Source organism: Oncorhynchus tshawytscha, linkage group LG06, assembly GCF_018296145.1.
Source record: "Oncorhynchus tshawytscha isolate Ot180627B linkage group LG06, Otsh_v2.0, whole genome shotgun sequence".
Taxonomy (NCBI): Eukaryota; Metazoa; Chordata; class Actinopteri; order Salmoniformes; family Salmonidae; genus Oncorhynchus; species Oncorhynchus tshawytscha.
Genome location: NC_056434.1, coordinates 13,013,179 through 13,024,184, shown reverse-complemented (window position 1 = coordinate 13,024,184; position 11,006 = coordinate 13,013,179). Strand labels below are relative to the sequence as shown.

Genomic DNA, 11,006 nt, shown 5'->3' with positions numbered 1-11,006 from the left:
TACTTGTGGTTGAATACGATGCAGTACACAGATAGTTGAATAATGTTGAACTCACAAATACCAAAAGGGATTTACAACAATTCATTAATTAAATGAACACCCAGTGGGAAAAAAACAACTTGGCAATATTTAAGATTGAAATATGAAAAAGTCATTTTTGTGTGGAACAGCTGGGTCATGTTGTTGAACTTGTTGATTTGAGTTAATAAACCCACATGGCAGTTATAGATTGAAATAAATGAGTATAGGCTAACATCAACACATCAACAATACAATAGTAAGAAGTAAGAATGACAATGAAAGTCTGTGCCTGTTTTGCTGCGCTTTTACCACGTCGGAGGGTACATCCGTGGTCAGTGGGTGGTTCTGAAAATAAATTAGTTGTTTGCATCACCGAGCGGTGGTCAGGAAATAATTAAATCCAATTGTTAGATGCTACCACCCCCTTCAAATCAAAACCGATGTCAATGTTCACGAGCACACGCTCCATTCTACTTCCTGTCTGCGGCAACATGTAAATAAGTCACATGGTTGGCTAGTGTTATACTGCTAGACTGAGATCTTGGTCTAGAAGCTTGGCTAAGTAATATTCAGCTGTCAGAGCAGCTCACAGCTGTCAGAGCAGATCACTGCACCTGTACATAGCCCGTCTGTAAATAGCCCATCCAACTACCTCATCCCCATACTATATTTATTTATTTATCTTGCTCCTTTGCACCCCAGTATCTCTACTTGCACATTCATCTTCTGCACATCTACCATTCCAGTGTTTAATTGCAATATTGTAATTATTTCGGCACCATGGTGTCACGCCCTGACCTTAGAGAGCCTTTTTATTTCTCTATTTGGTTAGGTCGGGGTGTGATTTGGGTGGGCATTCTAGTTTTTCTATTTCTTTGTTGGCCGGGTAGGGTTCCCAATCAGAGGCAGCTGTCTATCGTTGTCTCTGATTGGGGATCATACTTAGGCAGACTTTTTTCCACCTTTAGTTTGTGGGATCTTGTTTGTGTGTAGTTGCTTTCTGCACTTGCTTTCTGCACTGCATGTTCTGCATGTAGCTCTGCTTTCTGCATGTAGCTTGCTTTCTGCATGTAGCTTTCTGCACTCTGCATGTTCTGCACTGTGCTTTCTGCACTTGCTTTCTGCACTTGCTTTCTGCATGTAGCTTTCTGCACTTGCTCTGCATCTGCATTAGCTCTGCTGCACTGCATGTAGCTCTGCATGTAGCTCTGCATTTAAAGATAGACAAATTGTTTTCATGCACATTTTTTCACTTGAGAAATACTACACCAAATATCTTAGATGTAAAATTGTGCGACTAAGATCTCTGAAAAAATGTCAAAATTAATTACCGATTTCTTGAGTTATTTTAGATTAATTCAGACTATTTTGAGGAAGAGTATATTGGGTACATCGTCTCAAAATGGCCAAATAGTACAATTGCCATTTTATTCTCGTTTTTCAAGTGAAGGGAGCATTTTAAGGGAGTATGCTAGCCGAGTTAGGCTAGATGCCAGCCAAACTGAAGCATGCTGACACCTTAATCCACCGTGTGTGTGTGTGTGTGTGTGTGTGGGTGTGTGTGTAAGCAGGGTCAGGCTTGGGTTCTACTTGGATGACAGACCGCCTGGGAAAACCAGGGTAAATAATCATGAAGCGTCTCAGAGTCGGATCTAGTTTTTCCATTTGCATCATAATTAATAAGATTAAGATGAACAGAGGGGACCTGATCCTACTCTAATAAGCATTAAAAGGGGTCTGGTTATGTAAACATTTCCTCTTTTTTTCTCTCTTTCCCCAGCAGAGGGCAGTGGAACCCTAGTTGAAGTTTCTTAAAATGATGTATTTTTAAAGCATCACACAGTCCAAAAATGTGGACAGAGAATTCTTTGGAGGAACAGCAGGCGGACAGAGCTTGTCAAACTACAGGAGTGTGTGAAGCTGTCTCCAGAACTCACGCTCATCCTTGACTTCTATCCTTGGGATGGTCAGGGATGAGCACACTGACATCACCCGGTTCTAACCTATACCCTTAAACCACTTGGTCTATATCCCGATATTTAAATCTCTCATTAGTGATTTTTAAAATGTCTGTCCTCTTTTGTATCTGCCCTAGAATCCATTGCATTGTAGTAGCCTTTGTACAGTAAGTGTTTCAGATCTGTTTAGATACCAATACTAACTTTATTTGAAATGTGATTTTTATACATTGCAGTTGTTATTAAAATACAACCGATTGAAAAGAACAAGATACAATTAAAGAACACTATTTACAATAATAAAAAGTGGATGCTACCATGGTTATGGATAATCCTGAATGAATCGTGAATAATGATGAGTGAGAAAGTTACAGACACACAAATATCATACCCCCAAGACATGCTAACTTCTCACCATTACAATTAGAGGGGAGGTACATTTGTTTTGTTTTTTTTGGGAGGGGGGGTATGATATTTGTGTGTCTAACTTTCTCACTCATCATTATTCACAATTCATTCAGGATTATCCGTAACCATGGTAGCATCCACATTCATGTAAAAGTGTTAAAAAACATATTCCGGGCCTAAAATTTGCTTTTTTGTTCCACCAGCCACTGTGGCAGGTAGATTTAAATATTTACCAGTCACTCAGATTTTTTACCAGCCAAAACTATTTTTCCCAGCTAAAATTACACCAACAAAACACAAAAAAAAATATGATCATGATTTGTAATCTTTCTAAAACAATAAATGTATTACTAGTAAGAAGTAATGTGGTATATTGTTTAATTTCATATTTGTGACCTGAGTTTTTTAACCAGAATATCACGGATGAGACAAACATTTTCACCTGCCCCTTTAAGGGCAGGAGGTTACCGTGGTTACGCAACTCCAGTCATGTTTGTGCTGGGGTCGAGTGTGGGAAAATACTGCAGTTTTTCCAATGTATCGAAATAATGTATTGTAATAGCATTGTGCAATTTCCCGCAAGACATAGTTTCACACACTACAAAGGGTAAAGAGTGCGAGAAAAGTGGGAGACAGGCAGGGAGACAGGCAGGGAGACAGGCAGGGAGACAGGCAGGGAGACAGGCAGGGAGACAGACAGGGAGACAGACAGGGAGACAGACAGGGAGACAGGCAGGGAGACAGGCAGGGAGACAGACAGGTTCTTGGTGCTGTGTAGAAACAGCAGGCCCAGGGAGGAGGAACACAAGAATGAAGACAGGAGTGAAGGCACACAGCAAACCTTTTTGTTTCATTTTTACTTGTTTTCACCTACACACACACTTTTCCACAGTGGACCCGAACACCACACATGTAACATGTGAACAGTGGGCACTCAAGGAAAATGTGTTATTTTACATGTTCTTCACAGAAAATGAGCCAAGGCCAATGAGTTAAAATTATTAATTGTATAATTTTTATTTGAATAAAGTCCACAAACAAAGGGAAAAGGTGACAGGAGGAGAGTGCATAGAGGATAGAATGCATACAACGTGGCTGCTATGAAACTTAAGTGAACTGTGTTAATGCTTGATCAGGGGTGTATTCATTCTGCCGATTCTGTTGAAAAACGCTTCTTAAACAGAAGCAAACGAAATGGGGATGAAAATACCTGAATTTGTCCAATAGAAACTCTCGTTTGCAATTGTTGGACTAATGATTACACACTAGATTAGATAGATGCAGGCAAGAGTTGTGCAAGGCGGTAATGAATGTGTCACTGTCATCTCAAATTTTTCTCTCGACCTGTGTGCACCTACATTGTAAAAGTTCATTCATAGGCTATGTTGTAGCAACCTCATGATGGGTATAGGGAAAATTAGAGTATCATGTTGTAGTCTAAACCTATCAATGTTACAATGAACTGGGTGAATAGAATAGGAATGCGAGTCATCCAACACGCTGTAATAGAAATAAGACCATGGTCATGAAAAATAAAATCCTCCCTCATCACTTACCGCCACTGGTGTAGAAATGCACTAAATTAGTTTCAGATGCCCAAAACATTCTCACCAGGTTATGTCCCCCCCAGTGGCGGTCAGTGTCTTTTATGATGAGGGAGGACACTTTTGTTTTTCATGAGCATGGCCTTATTTCTGTTATAGCATGTAGCAACATGGTGTAGCCAGAGGACAGCTAGCTTCTGTCCTCCTCGTGGTATATTGACTTCTGTTGAGGCTACTGTAGACCTTCATTGCAAAACAGTGTACTTTAATCAATTATTTGGTGAAATGTGAATATTTATGTAGTATAGTTTTATCTAAAAAGGATAACTTTTTCAATGCTTTCCATTTTTATTTTTATGAAATTCACTAAGAGGATGGTCCTCCCCTTCCTCCTCTGAGGAGCCTCCACTGGTCCCCCCCATTTCTAAACCCAAAGCTGCGCCCTTACAAAACCTGATGATATGAGTGGGCAGCCACCCACACAGAGAGTGTGGTGAAGAAGGCACAACAGCACCTCTTCTTCAACCTCAGGAGGATAAAGAAATTTGACATAACACCTAAAACCCTCACAAACTTTTACAGATGCACAATTGAGAGCATCCTGTCGGGCTGTATCACTGCCTGGTACGGCAACTGCACCGCCCACAACCGCAAAGCTCTCCAGAGGGTGGTGCGGTCTGCCCAACGCATTACCGGGGGCAAACTTCCCGCCCTCCTAAACAGCTAAAGCACACGATGCCCTAACAATGCCAAAAAGATCATCAAGGACATCAACAACCCGAGCCACTGCCTGTTCTTCCTGCAATCATCCAGAAGGCGAGGTCAGTATAGGTGCATCAAAGCTTGGACCGAGAGACTGAAAAACAGCTTCTATCTCAAGGCCATCAGACTGTTAAACAGCCCTCACAAGCACATCAGCACTTCCTATAGACATAGATTAGGAATCACTGGCCACTTTTAGAAATGGATCACTAGCCACTTGAATACTTGGGGCGGCAGGGTAGCCTAGTGGTTTGAGCGTTGGACTAGTAACCGGAAGGTTGCAAGTTTAAATCCCCAAGCTGACAAGGTACAAATCTGTCGTTCTGCCTAGGCTGTCATTGAAAATAAGAATTTGTTCTTAACTGACTTGCCTAGTTAAATAAAGATTTAATAATAATGTTTCCATATCTAGCATTACTCATCTCATATGTATAAACTGCACACTATTCTACGGTATCTTAGTCACTTTTAAATTGGATTTACATATTGCGTCACACATTTCATATGTATATACTGTATATATACTACACCACTGACTGTTAAACAGCCATCTCCAGCACATCAACGTTTATGCCTGTGCGCAGCGTTTCTAAAAATGAATCTTTCACTCAGATCTTCATATGCCCACAGCCCCTAGCCAAGCAGTGTTGCAGCGCGAGGTGGCATAGGCTATATTGGATAGGTAGTTCTTTGACTTTGTGCGATTTAATTTACCAGGTATAAAACAAACTGGCAGAACTACGTTGAAACAGCTACTGCTGTTTTTGTTATCATACTTGACTATTTTTATTCACAAATGCGAGTGAAATGGTCACACTGTGGAGCTCTGCCCACCCGCCAATGTGGCTAGTGAAATAGACATCTTTTCCGCCAATGCCAGAAATCTACCTGCATTTGGCAGGTATTTATTTTAGGCCCTGAACATATTCTATTCTTATTTACAATAAAAGTGACCTCAAAATGACCCCAAAGGGTCATATTAGATTGTGTAGAACAGTGGAAGCTCCTCAGTGGAGGAAGGGGAGGACCATCCTTCTCAGTGAATTTCATTAAAAAAAAAATGTTAAGACATTGAAAAAGTTATCCTTTTTAGATAAAACTATACTAAATATTTTCACGTCCCCAAATAATAGATTAAAACACACTGTTTTGCAATGAAGGTCTATAGTAGCCTCAACAGCACTCTGTAAGGTAGCAACATGGTGTAGCCGGAGGACAGCTAGCTTCGGTCCTCCTCTTGGTACATTGACTTCAATACAAAACCTAGGAGGCTCTTGGTTCTCACCCCCTTCCATAGATTTACATAGTAATTATGACAAATCCCGGAGGACTTCCTTCAACCTATCAGAGCTCTTGCAGCATGAACTGATATGTTGTTCACCCAATCAAAGGATCATAGAATTAATTTAGTACTGAAAGCATAAGCTACAGCTAGCTAGCGCTGCATGCATAAAATATGGTAACTGGTTGACTCAAAGAGAGAGAGAGACAATAGATTAACAGTTTTCAACAAATTAATTTCTTCAAATATGAAGGAGAAGTAAGAGAGAGAGAGGTTACATTTTTTTGTTCAGTTTCACTTACTTAGCTAGCAAATGCAGCTGTTTAATTACTCAAACACCCTGCTCAAACAGAGGGATGCTATGTTAGCTAGCTGGCTATAACAGAGGGATGCTATGTTAGCTAGCTGGCTATGAGTATCCAACACAACACTGGAACTCTTCCACCACCATGGGACAAGGATATCCCTTCCGACCAAACACTCCCCTCCCCTAACCCTGACACTGGGCCAATTGTGCGCCACCCCATGGGTCTCCCGGTCTCAGCCGGCTGCAACAGAGCCTGGACTCTAACCCAGAATCTCTAGTGGCACAGCTAGCAATGCGATGCAGTGCCTTAGGGGGCCACCCGAGTGGCGCAGTGGTCTAACTGCTTTCTGACTATGTACACTGTAACATTACTGCATGATTGTAGCAGGTTTACTAACACATTAGTTCTATTAGCTATGTTTACTAGGACGTTACTTTAACTAATATGGGGACAACGATGTAGGCTGTGTGTAATGGTTATGCTGCCTATAGACATAGATTAAGAATCGCTGGCCACTTTAAGGAAATGAAACACTATGCACTTTAATAATATCTCTGTATCTTACATTACTCATATGTATAAGTCCCTTAGTCACTTTAATTGTGTGTAAATATTGTATTACCCATCTCATATGTATATACTGTCCACTATACTATTCTACGATATCTTAGTCACTTTAATTGTGTGTAAATATTGCATTACTCATCTCATATGTATATACTGTACTCTATCCTATTCTACGATATCTTAGTCACTTTAATTGTGTGTAAATATTGCATTACTCATCTCATATGTATATACTGTACTCTATCCTATTCTACGATATCTTAGTCACTTTAATTGTGTGTAAATATTGCATTACCCATCTCATATGTATATATACTGTCCTCTATACTATTCTACGATATCTTAGTCACTTTAATTGTGTGTAAATATTGCATCACCCATCTCATATGTATAAACTGTACTCTATACTATTCTACGATATCTTAGTCCAATGCCACTCTGGCATATATTTATATTCTTAATCCATTCCTTACTTAGATTTACGTGTATTTTGGGTAGTTGTTGTGAAACTGATAGATATTACTTGTTAAATATTACTGCACTGTCAGAGCTAGAAGCACAAGCATTTCACTACACCCGCAATAACATCTTCTAAACTCGTGTATGTGACCAATAAATTAGATTTTGATTTGACAAGATGTGACTTCTTTTTTTTTTTTTTTTTTTTTTGCTAACATATGATCGGGTCCCTGGGTCGCCGGTTTGCCTGGCGTGGGTCCCTGGGCAAGAAAAGATTGAAGACCCCTGTGCTAGTACATTGATCCCATCGAGTAAATGTTAGGTAATCTAATTTGTTGTGTATCCATGGTGCTTTGGCGATGGCAAAGCTTCAGCAAGATCACCTTCAAGTGATTTCTGAACTTAATCCCAACAAATGCGTAGAAGACAGGGTTGAGACAGCAGTGGGAGAAAGCAATCAGTCGACACACATAGAACCCATAGTCAAGCCATGTGCTGATCTCACAAGCATTGAAAGGTGCTACGGAGTAGTCAGTCAACAACCTCAGAAATATCACCACGTTGTAAGGCGCCCAGCCAATGAAAAATACTGCCACGATACTGAAGATCAGCTTCACGGTTCGATTCCTCATGTGTGACCTTGACTTGAAGATTGTCCTCAATATCCTCACGTAGCAAAACCCGATCACTGCAAAAGCAGCCAAGAAGAAGATGTTCTGTTGGTAGCTGCCCACTCTCTTCCACAGTGGATCCCAGTATTCACAGTAAAAATGGTTGTCTTCTTCATGGGGGTTCTTTTGGACAGAGCTGAAAATCAAAGCAGGGACGGCCGCCACAAAACTAACAACCCAGATGACGAGAGAGACTGTGACCCCGTAGCAGCCCCTTTGGGAACCATGGTCGGACAGAGGATGCACCACGGCCAGGTAGCGGTGGATAGTCATGATGGTCAGGAACAAAACGCTGCTGTAGAAGCCAGCGTAGAAGACAAAGGTAACGGTCTTGCAGAGGATCAGGCTAAAGGTCCAGCCCCAGATGTGGGAGGCTGCCCAGAAGGGCAGACCAAAGGTAAAAACCAGGTCAGATAGGGCCAAGTTGAGGATGAAGATGTTGGTGAGAGACTTGAGGTTCTCGTACTTGGCCAGGATGGCCAGGACCAGGATGTTGCCCGCTAGACTCAGGATAGTCACCACAGAGAAGAAGGCAGGGGTGGCGATGGAGCCAAACTTGATAACGCCGTTCTTGTTACAGACCTCGTCTGTATAACTCTCAATATATTCGTAATTGGCGCCGTTGGTTTCAATATCGCCCATGGCATGGCTGAAATCTTGAAAAGTGAATAGTGCAGATTAAATCAATTACATCACATCTTCGTTCACAATACACTGTTTGTAAAGCAGCAATTCAAATAATTCAGATGATTTAGTAACACACCTACAATTACAGAAATATAAAAAGGCATAAAAAAGAGAACACCTGAAACTGCAACAATTAAAATGTAAAAAATGTATATTGTTTTTGCTCTTTTGTTTGGGTTTAACTCTAGAATGAAGTTTGAAAAATTTGGCTTACTATATCATTAACCAAATCAAACTTACCTGTCGTACCCGTCATAATGGTTTAGCGTGATGGCCTCACTGTCCCTGCTAGGCTACACAATGATATGAGGACAGGGGAGTTGTGATGAAGGTAAGGTACTGCATCTCTGTTATAAACACCCCCCATAACGTATCTCTTCCTCTACAGCTCCAGCGTAAGACCGGACAAAGGCCGGAAAAAAAAAAAAAAAAAAGTTATTTTTGGGCCAATATATGCGGCGCTTTGGTTGTAATGAACTGTCGGTTCTCCGTTTATAATGCACTGTCGGCTTTCTCAAGTTGATGCGCAAGAGACCAAACCACCACAGATCAAGCGCTCAGATCATGTTCGAGTCGATTGGACAGTGAAACGCACACCCTCGCACCTGCAGCCGACGTGCAGATGTTTCATTTCTCCCTCATGCAGTCATCGCTGAACCCAGCGCAAATTCCTACTGTTGTTGTGTCCAGATTAAACCTGGGACGTCCCTCATTATAAACAAACAGTCGGTTAAATTAACGGTTATTGGTTAATGCATATTTTTTATTTTATTAGAAGCGATTATTGGATGAAACAACAATGTCATTGAACCAATGGACTGGCCAGAGATCAGGGCATTAATCAGCAAAGACGCAGAGCTAGCTGATTAGTATTTTGGACAACAAAATTGAAGTCAAAATGATTGATGAAATCTAAGTGTGTCAGCTGCAGTGGCGATTTTAGCCTGTAAATCTTGGCGGGGCAAAAAATGGTGTGATGCATGCCAGCAAAGCCACAACACAACATTAAACAATACATTAATTGCGCTATAACGGTGACAAACGGTGCCCACAAACTGTTAGGGCCTAAATAAAGCTTTCCCAACAGCAGAGTCCCAACAGCAGACCAATGGACCTTATCACTGCTACACCTGGCTATCAGCAGAGCCTTGTCTTGCAGCAAAACAGGTCATTCAGCCTCATTTACTGCCATTAAAAAAACATAGCTGATATGGGTGACTTGCTTAAGAAAATGTGGTTTCTACTGACAATTGAGATGTACAAACTATGGCATAATGGGATGACAAGAGGATAAGAGGCAATCCGTAATTTCGATTAAGACATTCAGGAGCGAGCTAGGATGGACGTAGTCAATAACTATTTGTTCAGCACTTTTGAAATGTACAGAGACAGAATTCAGAACATGGGCCATTCTTACAGTGTTCTCCCTGTACACCAAGTCAGAATCGTAGGATAAATAAAGGGTGCATGCATATAAGCAGTCAATGAAAGCTCTTACAATATTTGATGATTACATTTCTCAAAAACAGGTAATAGGCTACATGTGCACCACCAAGTCAGAAGAGTAGGCAAAATTAAGAGGTGAATATAGATCAAATGATTAGGGTGAAGCACATGGGCTACTAACAGCTTACTACACAACATACACTTATTATTATTTTATTAGCTATAGCATGCATATCTCCCTGGCATATTACATCATTTATGCAGTAGCATACAAGACAGTTTTGGACACCTTGTTGTGCTGTGTTTACTTGGACAGGAAGGTGACGTGGCGGTCCTTCGTGGGCAAATTTTCTAATCAAACTTTGTCATCAAAGTCCGACATTCTCTGGATTTATGGGGCTTTCAAGACAACTGGGAACTCGAGAAAAAAAAGGTTAAGTCATGATGACGTCAGTGATCTTCAGGTCGTAGCTCTAGAAAGAGGCCTGAGTTCCGAATTTACAATTCCGAGTTGGATGAAAGTTCAAAACGTATTTTCCCAGTCGTAGCTAATTTTCCCCGAGTTCCCAGTTGTCTTGAACTCACTTAAGTCAGATTTTACAGTTCCAAGTTAACAGTTGTTTTGAGCGCACCACAAATCATGCTTCATTCATAGCATGGTGTCACGCCCTGGCCATAGAGAGGGTTTTATTCTCTATTTTGGTTAGGCCAGGGTGTGACAAGGGTGGGCATTCTGGTTTCTTTATTTCTATGTTTTTCTGTTTCTATGTTTTGGCCGGGTATGGTTCTCAATCAGGGACAGCTGTCTATCGTTGTCTCTGATTGGGAATCATACTTAGGCAGACTTTTTCCCTTTTGTTATTGTGGGAAGTTCTTTGTTAGTGGCACTATAT

At 41.0% G+C, this 11,006-nt stretch overlaps 1 protein-coding gene across 1 annotated transcript; it reads right to left on the bottom strand.

Moving 5' to 3' along the window:
- Positions 1 to 7,183: 7,183 nt before the first annotated feature.
- LOC112246693 (chemokine XC receptor 1-like) lies at positions 7,184 to 9,278 on the bottom strand. The gene is made up of 2 exons (XM_024415182.2): positions 8,908 to 9,278; positions 7,184 to 8,636 (listed from the first exon to the last, which is right to left on the bottom strand). Exons 1-2 carry the CDS (start codon positions 8,921 to 8,923, stop codon positions 7,600 to 7,602), a joined length of 1,053 nt encoding a protein of 350 aa, XP_024270950.1. The 5' UTR covers positions 8,924 to 9,278; the 3' UTR covers positions 7,184 to 7,599.
- Positions 9,279 to 11,006: the final 1,728 nt, after the last annotated feature.